General features: G+C 41.2%; 2 protein-coding genes across 2 annotated transcripts in view; both read right to left on the bottom strand.

Moving 5' to 3' along the window:
* Positions 1-1,226: 1,226 nt before the first annotated feature.
* nucks1a (nuclear casein kinase and cyclin-dependent kinase substrate 1a) lies at positions 1,227-18,135 on the bottom strand. Its single transcript, XM_084023879.1, has 8 exons — positions 17,856-18,135; positions 12,876-12,925; positions 11,610-11,700; positions 7,363-7,409; positions 7,088-7,240; positions 5,156-5,305; positions 4,228-4,380; positions 1,227-3,801 (listed from the first exon to the last, which is right to left on the bottom strand). Exons 1-8 carry the CDS (start codon positions 17,870-17,872, stop codon positions 3,551-3,553), a joined length of 912 nt encoding a protein of 303 aa, XP_083880005.1. The 5' UTR covers positions 17,873-18,135; the 3' UTR covers positions 1,227-3,550.
* The window catches only part of cldn19 (claudin 19), a 324,743-nt gene continuing 313,179 nt past the window's right edge, over positions 8,340-19,903 (bottom strand). The window contains exon 6 of the mRNA XM_084023893.1: positions 8,340-8,350. The gene's annotated coding sequence lies outside the window, so the exon portion shown is untranslated. The remainder of the gene's footprint in view (positions 8,351-19,903) is intronic.

Raw genomic sequence — 19,903 nt, forward strand, 5'->3', positions numbered from 1 at the left:
GCTACAGACTGGTGTGTCAGAAAAATGACGAGATAGCACACAATTGTGAGCTCAAATGCACTTGCAAACTTAAAAAAAAAAATGCAAAGTCACTGCACACAAATTACCCTTTACTTTATAATGGCTTACTGATTTATTTTGACATACTTTTTACTTTTAATTGACATACTACTATACAACTATAACTTTTTGGCATAATTGGACTTTTTATATATTTTTTGCCATGCTATGCTGGGACTTTTTTATGACACGCTATAGGCCTACTGTGACTTAGACTTTTGTTTTTTGATTCTTCTTCACTGAGGAGGCATGAGAGAACTTTCAAAGTAACGTGATGTGAGTAATTGAGTGCTTTGTGTGCTTTAAGTTTTGTATATTTTATATATAAATGTAGAACCCTTGTGTCTTAGAGTGGTTGTAAAAACCAGAGTACTTGAATAGTATTAAGAATAAGTACTCCATCCATTTAGCAGGGCACTCATATACAATCATTGGACTCTTGGTGGACAGTAAATAGGATTAAAATCAATACAGAGCCAGACAAATCTTATGTCTTAAGCGTAGCTTTCTTCCTTGATGAAACCTGGTGCCCACAATCCCACGTGATTACACGTTTGGTTGGTGATGAGGATTTATCAGACTTCACACAGCTTCTTATGGAGGTTTTATAGAACTTTCCCCCCATATATGTATACATATACACCTGAAAACCTGGCACCCACAGGATTCTAGTGGGTGCTCTGCCATTGCCATCATGGCAGTGATGATGCAGCCCATCTCTGAAATGGGACAAAGAGGCGGATTGTTGGTGGAGCTGAGGCGGACCTGGGTGACGCAGCAGAGCAGGCAGCTAGCGACCTCAGACAGCACCCACCTGTCACTCAAAGTGGCCACGCCCTTTATCATGAATAATATTAGGCTTAATGGAATTTAAACAGGTGAGATGTAGAACAATCACCAGTTGTCTTGACGAAGGGGATCATGTAGCAGGCAAGCATGGGGTCTACAGAGAGATCGAGACCCTTTTGGAGCCAGCCTCAAGTGGCCCTTTGATGTACTGCAGTCGTAGGCACTACCGCGTTGCCTTCATTTTTCAAAACCAGAGGTTGCCCCTAGAGCAGATGCACACAGCGCCACCGGGTGGCAGACACTGGAATACATCAGACCGCGATGAAACCAAAGCCACGTCACACAGAGCTCAACATCACAAAACAAGTAGTTAAATCCATATAAAAAGTAGGTTGCCTTTATTAGAAGCTGGGAAACCAAAACATTATCAACATTGTCGTTGTTAATCCTTTTTTTTTTTTTGTAAGACCACAATATTGCCATTACCAGCATCACCATAATCATCACCATCGCTTTGCACTTTTCCACAACATGCAAAAGATTCAAGAGTTCAGCGTTCCCTTTCCACAATACTGACAAAAGCTTCTCCGCTTGGTCTCCTGTAGGATTCACAACTTGGCTTACATTAACATTGCCAGTAGAACTGAAGATAGATAGATAGAAAAAAAACATTAAAAAAACATAACAGAAGAAATCTTAGAATGGATGAAAACAGGAGAAATTCACAGCCTTATGCCATGTGCCTCCTGAGGGATGATGGGGAGGAACCTCCTTCAAGCCCTCGATGCCGTGAACTACGGGGCAGTACCCCATCCTACTGCAAATGGAGCTCTCCAAGCTTTACATTGGTAAAAACAACCCTTTGTTTCCTTATTCATATCCAATCGTCTTAAATTACAAGTGGGATTTGGTGCCAATTCAGGACCCAAATGTAGAAAAACACACCAACCTGCTAAGGACTGCACATTCAAAACAATTGAATGTGCTTCTGAACCAAGGACTAGGTTCACATGTCCTCTGTACACATCCAGGGTTGATTTTCTATTGCAGCCCCGGGACGAATCAGAATTTCTCCTGAAGGACGCCCAATAATGCATTTATTAAGTTCCCACGGTCACAATAGCAGCATCTTATCTTTTTCCACAGGGACATCAAAGCACTCTTTGTCAAAAAAAGGACAATCTCACAAGTTCTGCACCCGATCTCCTAGTCACTAGTTTGGAGATCGTCTATGGCTTTGGATGGTCTGTCGATCATACAAATTGTTGACTTGTTCTAAGAATAATTTGCCACGTAGCAAAGACCTAAAACAGAAGGACAGATTACATTCTCAGGCCTCCAACAATGATATCAGAGCCATGACTGAAACTCAACTCAACAAAAATTAAGGCATACAAATGCTGGATATATACCGAGGTGCCCACTTGTATAGTACTGTATCATTTGAAAAATGTATCTGCTTGCGAAATACTAATGGGTGAACAAAATACTAATGGGTGAACAAAGGCGCTGAGAAAAAAAAAATGGATACCAACAGTAACAATTGATGGAACTGTGGGGGAGGTGTGTGAGAGGATGGTCCAACCATCAGACAGAACAGATTGGATAGGGTCAACTTTTTTTCTTTAAAATCAAGATACATTTTATTTCTTTTCTTAAAAAACAAACATTACAAAAAAAAAATCTGAATAGAGAATTAAAACAATAAACCAACAGGAGAAAAAACATTCATTTTGTGAAACTCTCAAAAGAAAAGAAAACAAACATCTCTTCTTGCATTTCATAAAAAAAAATGAAAATAAAAACAGAATTAGGGGTGCCTGGCACAAGGGCTTGAATGTTGAGAAGATGCTGTAGCCATGCAGGGAGGTGGGGATCACGTGTTTAGAAAGGGGTGGCGTTGCTTCACGTAGCATGGCGCATCGTCAGAAAGCCCAACAAACAACAGAAATTGTTTAACATAGGCAGCAGATGGCCTGAGAGAGAGAAAAAGCCAGACCAGATACATAAAAACACAAACATGCTGGCTTGAAACGTGATAGTGGCAAACACTCGGCGGTGATTCACCACTCTGCGGTGACCCACCTCTCCTCCAGTCTACAGAGAACACCTTTAACATCTTTATCTACGAAGCAGCAGCCGCACAACCGTTCAGCAGCAATATAGTCTGAAACAAGCAGGGCGATGTTTAAAAGTTAAAAATTAAAAGAAGCTGCTTCAACTCAAAGAACAACTGCTTAGCTAACGCTGCCCTGTTAAAAATTGCTCCCGGTTTAAAAGCGTAACGTACAAACCGGAGGGTAAAGGCCCCAGGCCAGCACGCGTTGAGGAGCTTTGAACAACACTCCCAGTAATCGTAGATATCGGTAAAGTAAACTGGAAAAGCGCATGTAGCCAGTCGTGCCAGGAAAATTGGTCTGTTCACACTCAGGACGGATGCTCACTAGCAATGAGCTCTTGAAAAAGGCATAAACTTGTCTGGATTTTCACACTAAAATGCAGAATGTCAATGATAAAGACAGGAGGGTCGGCTGATGGGGGGGCAAAACAAGAAAAAGCACACCAAGTCCAAACCATTGAGCCAGGCCACCAGGAGGAGAAAAAAACAAAAAATCTAAATGCAGAGCAACAAAAGAAAACAAAACGTTGAGAAGAGACAGAGAAGAAGACATGGAGGATGGGCTTCGGTGGATACCATCTTCTAGTCTTCTCCAGAGGGTGCCTCCTCTTCTGAGCCATCCTCCTCCTCTTCATCTTCCTCCTCCTCATCTCCTCCTGCGGCCTCCTTTGTCATCTTGGGGGCTGGGGAGGTCTCTTTCTTCTCTGCCTCCTCCTCCTCTTCCTCCAGGGGACTCTCAGGTTCCTCCTCTTCCTCTTCTTTGGGTGAGCTCTTCTCCTGGGCCTTGGGGCTAGGGCGCCCTTTCCCCTTTCCTTTCATCGGGCTGGGGGTCACTGGGGGGGAATAGACAAATCAGTTTCATTCTTCAGTAACCTGTATTGGTAATGAACCGTTGGACACAGGACCTTTACTTTGGCAGGGCCCCAAACAGCTGTTTGTGTCCATTAACTACCCGCAGAAAATAAATGGTATTTTGGAACATACCGAATCATTGATTTTGTGTAGGCTTAAAAATCTAGACTCAACTAACTTCAACTTCTAAAATAAAACACTTTAATTGAGATCTGTATTGTATATTTGCCATTTTTTATGAATCTAAAGCTTTACAGCAACAGCTGGAGCCTGCTGACCTTGCACCACTAAATCTCCACAAGCTACCTGATCCGTTTTTGGACGAACAACTAAAATGAATGACATAATATGAAAGAAAAAAATTCTGATGGAATCAAAAGTGGTGAACGGCTGCCTGAACCTCCCACCTGTGGCCTTTAGTCGGGGCTTGGGGCTTTTCTTCTCCTTCTTGTCCGGCCGCCCCCGTCGAATCACCTTTTTGCCTCTCTTCTTGGAGCGTCCATAGTCACTGTCATCATCATCCTCCACCATGAAGTCCTCATCGCTGCCGGACTCGTCAGCTGCACGTAAAAAAGGAGAGCTTATCAACACAGGACCCCTGCTGTTTGCAGTCACTAATGCAACTAAAAGTTAGCACATCAAAAATTGCCAAAAAGTTGTTGTTGAGGTCACAATGGCTTGATGCCACAAGAACGGACTGGACCAGAGAACATAACGCCTCAGCAGTGGGAAGCATAAATAAAACATCACGCAAGTTTGCATCAAGCTGGATTCCCAATGGAGTCCATATAGTCATATTATATTAATATAATTTATGCTCTGAGGATTGCTACAAAAATGAAGAAGCTCTCTTCCTAGATTGTTTAATTTGAATGATTTTTAAATCTATAAATTGGTCAAGTATATAATGTTTTGCAAGAAAAATGCAGGAGATAAAATAAACAGAATTTTATGCAACAAAAATAGATTTGTCTGGGAAAGCATTTAAGCCCTCAATTCATCTTCAGGAATCTATGCGGCATTTGGGGATGACGTGTTGTGTCTACAGTACAGTAGGGCTGTGTATTCACAGGAATCTGGCGATATGCATCATGATACAGGAGTAACGATTCAATAAATTGGGAAATAAATTGTGTTAAATCGAATTTTAGGAAAACTCTCAAAGTATCAAGATGTGGCTTCATATATTCAACATATTATGGAGGCGTCTGCATGTAAGTTGTTCATTGAAAATCGATTCAGTGTTCTTACGATACTGTACCACAAAACATAACATTGCGATACTAAAGTGTATCGATCTTTTCTTGTACCCCACTTCAGTTTAGTTGTACATACGGTCCATATAGGGTTCCTCTTGGTCTTCGTGCTCCTCATCCTCGCTGCCTCCATCGCCCAGCAGGATCTCCCTCTGTTTGGATACAGCCTTGGACGCCGCCTGGCGCACTGTGCGCTTTCGACTCACTTCCTTCTCATCGTCACTGTCATCTACGCAAGAGCACACAGAAACACAACCATTCACAACAGTATTAGTTCAGGCTTCATGCAGCGCCAAGACCAGCCAGTCAGAACACATCAACCTACTTTTATTAAAGCTATAAGTTTCATTATATTTTCAACTAAATAGATGGCAATGCCATTCATTTCTAGAAATGTGATAAACAGTTGTTAAGCTCCTCCCTGCAGCTTTAACTATGAGGAGGGTCTACTGGTTCATCACATACAGTATGTTCTGCCTGAATTTGATTATGCATGTGAGAGGCCGTGCCTACTTTATTTCTAATGGTTTCAGAACAACAGCATGGTTGGCATCATTTTGTTGCAAAATAATTTCTTGTCTGCTTCTCCTCCCATACCAGGTCTTCTTAATAGGTTGCTTTCACGTTGTTCAAACGTAATGTTTGAAGGAGGATGTGATCAGACTATCAGAGAATCAAGAAACAGCCTAAATGTTCTGCTCAATTAACCACTTTTATAATAAAACAAACAAAATCACTTTTGCTGTAGCGTTGCTATGGCTTTCAGGCCTGGGCAACAGGGCAAAACAAGGTTCCTATTGGGAGCAGTCATCCTGTGAATCAGGGGGTGCATTCTGGGTAACAAAGCAACGCAGTAATGGATTGCAGTGCCTTTAAATAGAATACCACCGTGTGTAATGAAAAGCCGGAGTGAAGCACTGCAGGTTTGTTGTTTTTGCTGTGTAGGACATTTGAAGCCTCATACTGCCAGGAACATTGCAATTACTGAAAGCACATACATTGCGCCTGTAGGAGTTAATTATTCATTTGTACGGTGATGAGGCAGAAGTTTACAGGCAGTTATTTTTGTGACTTAAAATGAAAGAAACAATTGTCCATAGATTCTGCTTTTCACCCAAAAGCTTTAGATTAAGACCTCACAGGGAAAAATGACACAGCTGTCTATCTCATGAGGATATTGTTTAGACCATCACCTAGTCACTGGATTGGTCACAAAAGATGAGATGCAGTAAACATCTAAGAGTCAGTTCAGCAGATGAATGATTGATCAATCATACACTTGACTGAGGGTAATAAATCAAATCAGAACGTTGCAGTGTTGAGGAACGTTTGAGGCAAACAAATCAATCAGTCACAATCAGCAGGAATGTGAGAAGAATACACTCAGAGCACGACCGTCAACCACAGAGCTCAAGTTATTTTAGATCTTCACATGTCAAAAGATCAATATCAATGGCACTAATTCCACACACAGCTAGAATATGTGATCTGGCTACACAAGAATCCAAAGCCTCACGCAGTTGAAAGGTTGACATTGACTTACTTATTATTAAATTTAGGTAGAGTTTTTCTAAAACGTTCATAGTTTTCGACTGAGTAATTAAAACAAACACAGCATTGCTTTTAAGTATTCTTTCAAATGTAAATCTTAAAAAAAGGAGGAGTGTGTAGGATTCGGTGGCATCTGGAGTTGAGCTTGCATCCAACTCAACAACACTCTGCTCAGTGCTCACCCTTCCCTTTTCAAGCGTGCGGAAAGCACTACAGTGGCTTTCAGGTGTGTTTGGTTTGTCCATACTGGGCGCAAGTAGAAACATGGCTGTGCAACATGGTGGACTCCACAGAAAGCACACTATCAGTTTGACTTTCACGCTTTGTGCCAAAACATTCCCTTGAAGCTGAATGATAATAATGTTAAACTGAACGTACTAATTGAGTATGATAAGTGTAAATACATTTTTTTTTTTAAAAAGGCAATAAAATATGTAGAGGGAAGAAACAGGATTGTTACCTGCAGCCCGTTTTCTCTTCGGCCCCCTCTTGGTTGGCTTCTCCACCTTGGGTTTCTTTCCCTTTTTGCCTTTTTTTTCTTCATAATCGCTTCCTCCTTCTTCCTCCTCTTCCTCTCCAAAGTCATTGTCTTCCTCATCGCTGCCAAAGTCATCTGCAGTAGCGATAGAGAGGGAAGTCAGAGAGCTTGCTCTCCAGTGTTCAGCCTCCACTAATGAAATTTCAGCTATTTTCAGTGCCCGAGTCAAACATTCTAATCTGAATCAGACGACTTACCTGCTGAATCATTTTTGGGTTTAGAGACCTTCTCATCAGATTCCTCGCTGGAACAAGATTAGGAAAAAAGAAAGCTTTAGCAAATACGGTAACCAGGTATATCATAAACAAAAGACGGTGTATAATCTGCATTTCATCAGTCAAATTAATACAAAAATCTTAAAGCAACACATTTATTCTAGTTTTTCCAAGGATAAAGTAAACAATCACAGGTTTTCCCCCCTCATACACTCTACAAGGTTACTTCTCTCAGATTTGGCGAACACATTTGTTAGATGCCTGTCTGATTATTTCATCTGATGCCTATCTGGCAGGTGCACCAAGACAGAGAAGCCATTAATTATTGAGACATTGTGCAGTCAGCATGCTTATTGCATAAAAGTCCATTAGATCTGCTGAATGTCCTTTTCGCCACCATAAGCTGCCTCCAAAGATGTTTCACTGGGTTGATTTATACTCTTCATCTACCCATCAGAAAATCCATTGATATGGGTTCAGTAATGATTCCAACCTCATTAACATTGTCAAATGAGGCTTGCCAGTTTCATTACAAAACAAAATAACAGTATGGGCCTTGCCGCTTCCTGTGCAGCGCGCTGTGTTGTTTACATGTTTACTGAGATAATAAATCAAATGAGAAATAGGGTCATTTTCTATAGACTTCCAGGCAATCTGACTTCTTTTGGCAACCAGAGGAGTCACCCCCTGAAGGCCAGTGGGTAGAAACCAAGTTTAAGGCACTTCAGCATTGCCTTCATTTTGCAGAACCAGAGGTTGCCGCCTGAATGTGATGCACATTGACAGACAAAAAAAACAAAACAAGAAAAACGACGGCTCTTCAAGTTCACTGGGGGAAGGTGATCCTACTCATCGTCTAATAGGGAGCAACCCTAGATTTTCCTTAACTTTTCTAAATCAGGGTGGTTCCTCCTCCAGTCCAGAGGCTGGTGTTAATACACCTGATAACTGCCACAAACCCCAGAAGAATAATTTATGCACGTTAGCAGTCATGTTATGTAGTCCGTAGTCATAGCAGAAAAATGAGCTAGCTTAATCGAACCAAATGTGGACAGAAGTTGTTTTTCAAAAATAATGGGACCATCAATAATTAACACATATTGGTACCAATAAGCTATACTGGTAATGGTTTAAAGTAAGCAAGTAAAAAAAAAAAAGCAACACTAATGAAGCTCCACAAACTTAGTGACAAACGCATTGTGTTCCCTATAACTTCTTCACAATAATAGAATCCTGTTGGTTTGCCAGTGGAAAGTGTTTTATGTGAAGCAGCAACAGCAGGAAACATCAGCAGCAACTTAACACAGCAGTGATACAGCTGAAAGCCGACATGTAAGCGGTAAAAAAGGCTTATATCTGAAAGTACAAAAAGAAACAAGGGAGTGGAACTAAACTCCAAAGCTCAGGTAGAGGTTACAAAAAACCTTTTGCTCTCCTCCAGCTGAGTCCTTTTGTCCCTACCAGGGCTGTGTGATCTATCAGTGTTTCCCCCACGTTCACACAGCAGCGGCACGCCGCCGCTGCTGAATTTTCTCCGCCGCTGTAATAAAAATCCTTTAAAAAAAAATTAAAAAAATAATAATAATAATTTTTTTTTTTTTTTTTTACGTAGCTCCTTTTAGAAAATGTACAGCGCGTAACGTCAATTGCGCAGCACGCGGCACATCGTCACGTAACCAACATCAAAGAAGAAAAATACACAGCGAGTGTGGCAGTTGTTGGCAGTAGGCTACCCTACACGGTTGCAAAGTTACATTGATTCTAGCAGTAGCGAGTGAAGCGGAAGATCGAAGAAAGAAGTAAAGAGTGAGACAGACAGAAAGAGAGAGAGAGAGAAAGTAAGTTGCTAAAATGTGTCGCTACATGACCACCAGTGTTAAAAACCCTCTGAGCCCAATCATTTTATTGTATCTATAAACCGCAACCTCCGTGCCGTTTTTCCTCTAGTATTGTGTGTGTGTAGGCCTATGTGTGTGTGTGCGTGTTGTCGCTCTTTTTGGGATCACTCATAGCCTTTACAGGAGCTGATATCCAGTCAGGAATTTATAGCCTAGGTATTTTCGGGAACTTTGAAAAATGAATCCATACTGTTAGATCCGATGTTGTTCTTTATTGCCATATAAAATCCGTTTTCATCGCGTATTTTAGTCAGGGATTTATGCTAATCGCCTGTAAGCATGTGGTCATTAGCATAAATGCAGGGAAAAACCTAAGGACTTCTTAAAAGATCATGAATAGTTTCTATTATGTATAACTTATATTTATTTTATAATTTTCTCATCACTTTTTGACTCCCAAGACTAAGAAGAAGTGTTTTAAGCAATAACGAGCTTAATCAATTTGCCTTTTTTGTGTCATATCAATAAATAATTGTGAGATATTATTTGCTTTTTTTTTTTTACTGTCTAATTGATAATTTCCTACATTCAAACGACATCACTGCAGCACACATATTCTGATAGTCCAGGTTGTGACCCAAATAAATGATAGCTTGACTGCTATGCATTATAAGGCTGATGAATGCAATCTTAATAAGAGAATAAATCCAGGCGAACCAAAACATCTCAAAAATGGCTTAGGGCTCAGAGGTTAAAAGGCTGGTACACGCTCTTAAGGGATGCACTGTGCACAATGTATATTTTGAACAAAGTGTCTTATGTAAAAAACAGTTATGCTTTGGGCATAGCAACCATGTTTAGTGTTTAAGCATTAGGCAAAAATCTGTAAATAAATTGTGCAAATTATATTTGCGTTGTGGCATTTTTTGTTAAATATTACTATACAAAAATATAAAAATCTGTAAATGAAGACACAAAAGGCAAAGTTACAACACCAATAATCCCATCTACAGTAATACACAGGACTGTTTGAATAGGATTTAAGTGCATATTCTCCTCTCAAAGTGCACCAGATTCATGCATTCCAATGTAAAGGGTACAAAAAAAATTTGGCCGGGGGGGCATGCCCCCGGACCCCCCTAGAGGGTTCGGGGACCACACCACCGCTGCTGAAAAAAATCCTGCGGGAAACACTGTCTATTGTCTAAATAATAGACACTGCGATGTGCACATTTGCAATAGTCACATCACAAAATCATCACGTGTGATATTGGCAAAGTCAAACGTAATATTTTACTATGCTGATTGATACAAAAGGAAAACTTGCACGATTCTCATTTCATGACTAATCAAGTATTTCTGATAAATAGGTATAGGCATAGGTAGGCCTGCCACAGTTTCATAATGAACTCTATATGTTTTTCCATTTTGTCCACTGGCAGCTCTGTGAGGGAAGAGCTTGTCCCCAGTGGTGCACCATGAACGGCTAGATTTGTTTGGAAAGGCCCTGGTTGACTTTGTTCTCGTTTCACCCTCTCTCCCTGCGGGAAGCAACAGGGCTCCCCCAACTGTCAACCAGGTAGACTGTCCAGAGTGGGAGGGGCCTTCGGGAATGTTGGCAACCCATCCAACCAGTCATGAAACAGCCCATCTTGCAAACCATGCTTTGAGGGTGTGCCTTTTATGGTTTCATATCTACACAAGCGGTGAGAGTTATGAATGCATGCTTTACTAGAGTACAAAATTGTTTCAATGTCCATTTTGTTCCAATATGGTGCAGCCCTACTCCTTATACTCTTTCACCAACTGGTGCTACTCTGCCTGAAACATTACTATAGCACACCTGGTTGTCTCCCTTCCTTAACATGTATTTTAACCATTTCCCATGGAGAAAAGGCCTCCTTTGTTGTTCTTTGCTCTTCTTTCATTAAACAAATACTCTCCAGTTTTCATACAACGGACAAAGTAGCAGCATCTACACTGACCTCTTCAGCAGCTGCCATTGTTGCTTGCGTAATCTCATGACATCTTGAGAATCCAGCTGCCATGCAAGGTAAATTTCCCAGCCAGGCCCAAATCCCCTCAGCATTTTTGCACCAGCCCTAATAGATCCTGGTGTCTTAGTGCTGACTATGCCCAACTGCCTCTGGTGGGATTCATCCACCCTGTTCATATTAAAAAGCTGCTCCTCAAGGCCAAATTCTGCTCGTCTCTGCATCAATGTGTTGAAGTGGCTTAACCGTACATGGTACAACATTGTTAACGGTAAAATCGTTGTAAATGTATCATGCCTTCAAGGGGAAACCCATAAAATTACATTTATCAGTAACGTCACAGCACTAAACATGCTAGAAAGCTGTTGGGCGCCGTCAATCTATACCGAGGGCTCACCTGTCGTCCTGTGAGTTCTTTGAGCGCTTGTGCTTGGGCTCACGAGGGGGTGCACGCACCTTCTTGGGCTTATTCTCACCATACTCCTCATCTAGAAAGAAAAGACAAGATATGATTATTGGACGTGGTTTTGTTTGGTCACAGTGATACATTTTTCAAAGTCATACTCCTTTCTTTGGATTCTCTCTCTCTATCGACGAGAAACGTGAAAATCTTCAAAGAGGAGATGACAGAATAGTTATGCTGGAACCACAACAATGGATTTGTCCAATATGAATTGGATTTAGATACTAAAGGCCTTGTTGGGACCTCCAGATACCATTCCACTCCTACATAACCTGGACCATTGTTATATGAACAAACTAGCAAATGTCGGATCAGATACGGCCATCCCCAGAGCTTTTCATCACGCTCGTAGTGATGTCATAAGAACTGATGCTTCAGTACCAAGTTGATGTCAAAATACTGAAAACACGACGGTACTCGGTTAAACACGGTACCGCAGCTACCAGGGATCAGGACTCGAGTCTGTGTCCTGTCGTCCTGGAGATGATAGAACATTTCCTAGATAATGCTACAGTAGCCATGTTTCCATTCAAGTATTTTTATGGGTATTGTAGAATATAGTTTTAGAAAAGCTTTACGAAGAGAGCAAAAAGCTATTCGCAGTTGGACCACATCTATGAGTGAATTCTACCACATTGGGTTGGCTAATATGATGGATGATATACAAGAAGATTTAAATCAGCCTTTCATCAAAGATTTTCCCATAAAATACCTGGACATATTCAACCATTGTGAACATTGTTGCAAATCAATATTTATTTTTTATTTTTACCCCTCAGCCTCACAGCGGAGATCCGGCAGGGTGCCGGTAAACTTGCCAAAACAACCGTCTCCTTTTCCTACAGCGCATTTCTAAAAGTTCACAGATAAACGACTACAAGTGCTCAGAGGAGCAGCACAAAAAGGCAGAGCACTACATGCACAAATGCCCAATGTAGTGTTCACTTTAGGTGGGCTTATACACTCTCCTCATAGAAAGGCCCTGCTGATGAACTACCACGGGACCTTATGTTGCCAAACATGTACGGTAGGCAATGGTAGGAGACGGATAAAATGTTTATCCCATTGGAAATGAGCATTAACTACACAATGCTACACATATGCTACGCATTAACTACACATATGAAATTTGTCAATTTCAAAGATAATTTTACACATCTGAACTATGTCTATGAACACAGACCCTCAAGAATCTCTTACCTGCATCATCAGACTCGTTGAATTGCGAGTAGTTCACCACCTTCCTGTTCCTGTAAAGAAATAAACACATTGTATCACATTACATTTACACGGGACAGAGTCACTTCAATGCTCACGCCTGATATTAAGACATGTTAATGGGTGCTGGAGGGGGAAGGCATGCTGCATAGTTATAGTAGGTCATGTGCAACAATTCAACAGCACTGTATGAATGTCTGGATTGTACTATTTGGTTTGGAGAAGCTACAAACAGCCTCCAGCTGGGGGCACTGAACTGGATACTGGTCAACCTTCTACAGTTTCCAAGGCTAATTTGGCAAAGTGTATGGAGGAAGCCTCAGGTGACAGCCATCGACTATAGTTCAGGTAACACACACCTCTAGAGATGCAGGTTAAACTACTGATAAATCATCCCTCATTTATATGTATATCATTCACATTATTTAAAGGGTTTTAAATACAGCAGACACAAACTTTTAAAAAGATGAAAAAAGGGTCAAAATAAAATAATCTGCGAGCACTGGTGACATATGTGGATCCCAACCACGCCGGAGCAATGTGAGTGTGTGTGTGTGGTGGAAGGGGGAAGGGCAACAGTGCCAGAGACTTTAACAAGTCCTTAGATTACAACAACAGGGACACGGACACACACCAACACTGGCCACAGTAAAAGCCTCAGCCATGTACAACAGAAGCCAGTGACACGCCCGCCAAGATTTCCACACATTATCAAACACATCTCCAGGACATCAGAGAACAACGTACTGCGTGGTGGTGACCACAATCTGGGAAGTCAACGGTCACCGTGCGTTTTTTGTTCAGGGTTATGATTCGTTTGAACGTGCATAAGCCACTTTCCCAACAACTACTTTCAACCGGAAAATAAATAAATAAATAAAAAAGAATTAGGCAATTAATTAAATGGACAGAAAATAAATCTGGATTTCTCGAGCAAAAATCAAAAACATTTGCTGGATCCAGCTTCTCAAACGTGAGGCGTGATAAATTGAATACCTTGAAATAGTCTGAATTTGGGTGGGCATTTTCACTATTTCTTTTAACATTTTATAGATAAAAGGATTACTCAAGAAAGTATTCATCTGATTGATCAATAGACATTGAAAATCATTGTTAACGGCAGCTCTACAAGTCACTGTATTCAAATCGAGGATCTCAATCCAGCGAAGACACAGTAGCTCAACATACTCAGAATCAGTGGGTTAACCAGATTAATGTGTGACAGAATGTTTGTGAATACATTTGTTTTTACAGATTTTGTGCTCACCTTATTCTGACAAAAGGATTGAATTTAGGGCTTCAAATAATTATATTTTCATTATTAATCACTTGATTATGTTATGAACTAATGAATACATTGTCTGATACAGAAAAGTCAGAAAACAGTGAAAGATGTCATTTTTGACATTTTTTGTCAGGCCAGCAAATCAATCACTAAAGATAATATTTAGTTTATGATCATAACAGAAAACAGCAAATCATTACACCTGAAAGAAGTTGTTGAAGATGTTTGGATGTTTGGAAATTTTGCTACGTAAAAAATTATTCACTACATATCAGAATTATTAGGTTTGCATTCCATAAAAAAAATACTAATTGTTTCTGCTCTTGTTGCCTAAATATTTAATTCTGACATTTTGTTCCTTTGTTTTTGTTTTAAAACGGAGATAAAAGTGTTACCCAGCCCTGATCCTGGTACAGGCATCATGTCAGCTGACATTTGAGCTTGACAAATGGCTTCAAGTCATTTTATCAAATAAAAACAGCGGACATTTTCTAGTAACAGCTAAGCTAAAGTGACCATTTGTTTACTTTTGCCCGTTTCATATCATAGTGAATTCAACCTCATTGCTCGTCAGCCAAATGAGCAGTATGAAGACGTGTAGAGTTCTGCTAACTTGGGATGGATATTTGTCTCTTTGCTATCAAATACAGCTTACAGCTAGATTTGTATGAGTAATTACTAAAAATGTGCATAAAATTAATTAGTATAGGAATACAATATACAAGTCTCATACAAAATACCACCACGCCCTTGTTATACCACCCATGTGTAGTATATTTCTTTTTGCATGTTTCACTGGTGGAACTTGTAAGAAGAAATCATTCCACCTCTCTGGCACCACACATAGAGCTCAAAATTAAAAGGGGAAATGTCCCACCTTTTAACGTGGATGTCCAATCAGTGGTGATGTGAAGTCATGTGAAGCTATAAATTCTTCAACGCGTGTTAAATTGACCAAGAAAGCAGAGTTCTCCTGATTGCTGAACCGTGCTGGCAGTGCCAACGCCCGGAGGGTGCCCTCTGCTGCGTTTTCTCTGCCTCAAATAATTGCATCTGAATATCCGGGGTCGCCATTTCAGCTGTTGGGGAATGTAGCCAGTTTGCAATACAAGCGAAGTGAAGGTGGAATTTCTTTCCAGAGCATGCGCAGATTTTGTAGCTGCAAACTTAGCTTTCTCGGTCAATATAGTGTGCACTATCGTGCTTCAAATGGACAACATTTACCATCAACACCGATTGAACATCCATATAAAAAAGTGGCACATTTTGCAACTAAGATTTTGATATACTTGTGGAGGATAACCTCTCGCAAGGAGTTTTTTGACCAAGATTTTATTATAGATACATCCAAAAATCTTAAAGACAAAACTTGCTATTTCATAATTTACACATGCCACAGCCTTTGTCCTAAAGGCTCGGTTATGCTTCCGCGTAGTGATCACGCAATGGCCACGCAGTTGCTTGGAGAGTGTGATGGTTCTGCGTTGGGTTTACGTGGTGAAATGCAATTCAATGCCACACCGGTAGAGGGCACTATGTTTTTTGTAAAGACTGACCGACCGACCGAGACTCTTGACGTATATCGTCGTTAGCCTCGTTATAGCCTATTTGTTTACCTTCTGGCTTTAAACATCCACAATTTTTCAGAACTTGGTGTTTTATTTCTTTGTGCAAAAGCGACAAGGTGCAACCAATAAAAGTAGCCTATTAAAAGTTTAAATGGCGGTGTTTATGAGCGGAAACCGGAAAGCGGTCTCCAGCGGATGTAGTTAGCGGACCAATCACAGCCAATGCCGCTGCGTTGGTGTTGCGTCGTCTCGACGCGCGTCTAGTATTTTTGGGAGGTACACGTCAGGCCCTTGCGTTGGACGTAAGGGGGGTCTGCGAGGACGTAAGGGGTCCGCAAGCCCCCTTGCGTTGTGTCAAGGCGGAAGCATAACTTGGGTTTAAGATTGAATGCTTCTGGCAATGTTAGCCCTGTAAGATTATATTCTGTGAATTTAAAAGCAGATTCAGAAAACATGTTTCTACATATGTATGGAATCAGCTCTGATTGAGATGAATGCCACGTTTTTTCCCCTCTTGCAATGCTGTTTTCTGTCTGAGTGGGCTTAAAACTAAAATTGTGTGTGTTGTGGACTGTAAGCACATGTGAACAATCAGGCCTTTTATGTAGCAGATGATGTGTCTAAGTCATTTTTTTTAGGTTGTGGAGATAGCCGGTCCAGTCATCCCAAATTTCTCCGTACACTATATTGATGCACTCAACAACAAACTTAAGTTGAGTAAAACAACACGTGCACAATTAAAGTAAATATGACAAAAGTTGTGTGTGTTTTCTGCAGCAACAGAGAAACTGGTTGTGTTTTATTAAAAGCCACATTGGATCATCGACTTTAACTGCCCTCCACAGGGGAAGCATTTTTTTCAAATGACGGCAATCCATGAAAATGCCATTAAACAATAACTTTTATTTTTAAATGCAACTTCTAAGAACATTGATGTGTGACTGTAAGTTTCATATTTTGGCAAGAATAAGTGCGTTGCGGATGTTGAAATATCCGTTTGAAACTGGCCCATCAGAGGGGAGAGTCCACTTAACTTACTGATTTAAGTGGAGTTAAAAAAAAAAAATTTAAGTGGACGAATCCCGAATCTCATTCCTCCCCCCACAGGTTAGCAGCCCTTTGATGTGTATCCACTTCCAACTAACTCAAAGATAACACAAACAGCGAATTTCTTTAAGATGCATCAAATTAGTCACTGAGATGCCGAGAAACCGCGAGATCTCGGGAATCAACTCAAAGCCAATAGTCTAAAGAATAACTTCACAAACGAGTGAAAGGACGTTTTCATTTATGTGTGAAAAGGGGGGCCTGGATATGAGTTACCGGTATAGTCACAGTGGGTTCGAGCATTTGGGGGGGGGGGGCTAACTTTTTGTAGTTCTCCGCCTTCCTCTGACATCTGCCTGCAGGGTTAATTTACTGCCGGCGTTGGAAAACGTACATCTGCTCTTCTTCCAACGACGTTTCCGTTCGACTATTAACGCCATTTTCTATTGTTCTCAACCGACAGGGAACAGTTGTAGCTGCAGCGAAATGAGATATTAGCGTACTACGGTGTGTGTACATGCCTAGTCTGCGCGGCAACAAGATCAAATCCTGAGGCCAAACACCACCTCCTCCGGTCGGGCTTTTTTTTCGGTGGTGGTGGGGGGTGTTAGCGTTTCAGAGCCTCCCCTGGATGAATGGGTCGCCATATTCTTATTCTCAGTCAGAGAGGGAAAATATTATCAGGCCTGGCATAAGTGAGCCGTTAAACGTAGCTGGTTAAATCACATCGCCTGATTTTCCGCTTGGCCTACATAACAGCGGACAACACACATCACGGGCTCGTTTAAAAGCACGGCAGGCAACACACGGCGACGGGGCGGGCGGCGCGGAGCTCCACGAGACATGGCGAGCCGTCCACACCGCCGGGATCCATGTTAGAAAGGAGGGTGCACACACAAGAAGGGAAGCACACACACATTCACATTATTTTTTCATGAAATAAACACATTCCCAGCTCATAAAACACGGCGCGGTCGAAACGTGCGTGTTATCTGCGAAGCCTGCCAGCGCGGCGTCGATATAAACGTTGCGGAGAGCAGAGGACAGATTTAGCACACCTACCTCACTGGTCTTGACATTTTGCAGGAATACTGTAGAGGTTAGGGATGTAAGAAAGGGGGGAGAAGAATAAGCACGGGGGGAAAGAAATATAGGTTCCCGCTCTGCAAACCACCGAGGGGGAGCGAGGTTGGTGCACAACTCCACCGTCCGAGCTAGCGCGTGAAAATAAAAGTACGGCAGCGACTTGTTCTCCAGACGCAATTATTCTTATTTTTTTTACCTTCAGCTACTCAAAATGGTGAATAAAACAAACTGAAACTGCAGCCTGTGTGCAACCAAACCCACGGCCTTGAAGGGTGGGTCCTCGAGGACAGGTACCGCCCCTACGGGGCCCTGAGAGGAGCAGCGCGGCTCCGCGCTCCTCTCATTGGCTGATTTGAACGACGACCGCGCTTCCTATTGGCTGCTCCGGCTGCACGTTAGAACATTTTTAGCATACAGCCCCCCGCCTCCGTTAGCAGGCTCGGTTGAATCAGCACTGTTAAGAAAACAAAAAGAGGCCCTCAGGTTGGCTACAAACATTGAATTCAGCGGGTCCCAAATGATCATAAAGCAACAATTTAATCAATCAAGAGCTCGTGCACAAACGTCATGTGTATACGTAGTGGTCGAATGTGTTTCAGGAAGCTTACTATGGCATTGCAGATAGTGAGACTAACCTCCTGCCCACCTGGCAGACTGCTGCAGCATGAGATGCAGGTAGAAGTTGCATAGCATTACAACTCTACAGCCTATATATTATTTACACGTTACACAGTTTATTCCAGTGATAGATTTCATATAATTAGCACATCTTAAAAACATCTTAAGACTATTGAAAATCTATAAATGTATTTCAAAATTTCGAATTGCCTCAAATGATTACACAAACCGCCGAAAATGCTGCCCTCATATCATGTTCAGTATCCTAAACTGAACCACGATAATCCAGACCAAATGGGTCAGCATGTCATTCAGGTCTGGCTTCATGACCCTGTTCCTGGGTTAATGTACAAATGTACAAAACCCGGATTCTTTACATGGTGACCACCTGGATTTGCGGTCAAAACAAAAAGTGTTCGCTTTGTGAAAGTACACATATGGCTAGCCTCCACAACTGAATCACATGGGGTTTAAAGATCAACACCTACAAACTCGACCAGACCTCTGGTCTGTTTTATGTTGACTTTTCTAATGTAAGAGGTTTTCAGTCAGATACTGTTTACATACTTCTGATAATGAGGTTTCCGAACATGCCAATGTTAGCGTGGAGCGTCCATTGGTTTTCACATAATAGTACACATGCTTCCTGCTTTCCCATTGGTCAGAGCAGCTACGTCTTCGCTCATTCACTATAGCCTGATGAACATGCAGCTTCTTTCTGAATTTCCTTCAAACTCAGTTCCTCTCAAAGTAAGACACTAGACCCAAAGCAGGTAAATAGGCCATCTTCTTAAGGGTGATTCAGTATTTATCAGTCTGGATGGCAACATGCTAGCTGTAATTACAACCAAGCATTTTCTAAAGCTCTTATATAGCCAGTGGTGGGAAGTTTACTCAATTACTCGATGGCCCCACGATATAATATCATGAAAATGCTTAAGTCACACTACAATCTTATTGCCATTTCAAACATGTGCGATGATTTGCGATCCTGAGTATGACATACTGTATATTGCGATTATTTTTAAAAATGTTTCCTTTTTATTCAATGGCAACATGCAGGGTCGGTCTCTCTTTTTTTTTTTTATCTAATAAGAAGTTTTCACTTTGATCATGTCGATAATTTTTATTGCAGCAAAATGGGTTTATCAGTCAAGCAGACAGATGGACCAACACTGTCAGAAAAACTCATACACACACGCATCACCTGACAAACTGATCTGACTGTTATTACAGTTTCAACAATAACTGCACCAGAAAAAAACTCAGCATCATCTTAGGAATAAAACAGCAATTTTTCATCTAAAGGTCATCCAAACAAATATTGATATATATACATATATTGTTATTTTTTTCAGCATCAGTCCTGATCATAGCTATTAAATATAAATTCATTTCAGGATTTT

Source organism: Eutrigla gurnardus (assembly GCF_963514095.1).
Source record: "Eutrigla gurnardus genome assembly, chromosome: 2".
Lineage (NCBI taxonomy): Eukaryota > Metazoa > Chordata > Actinopteri > Perciformes > Triglidae > Eutrigla > Eutrigla gurnardus.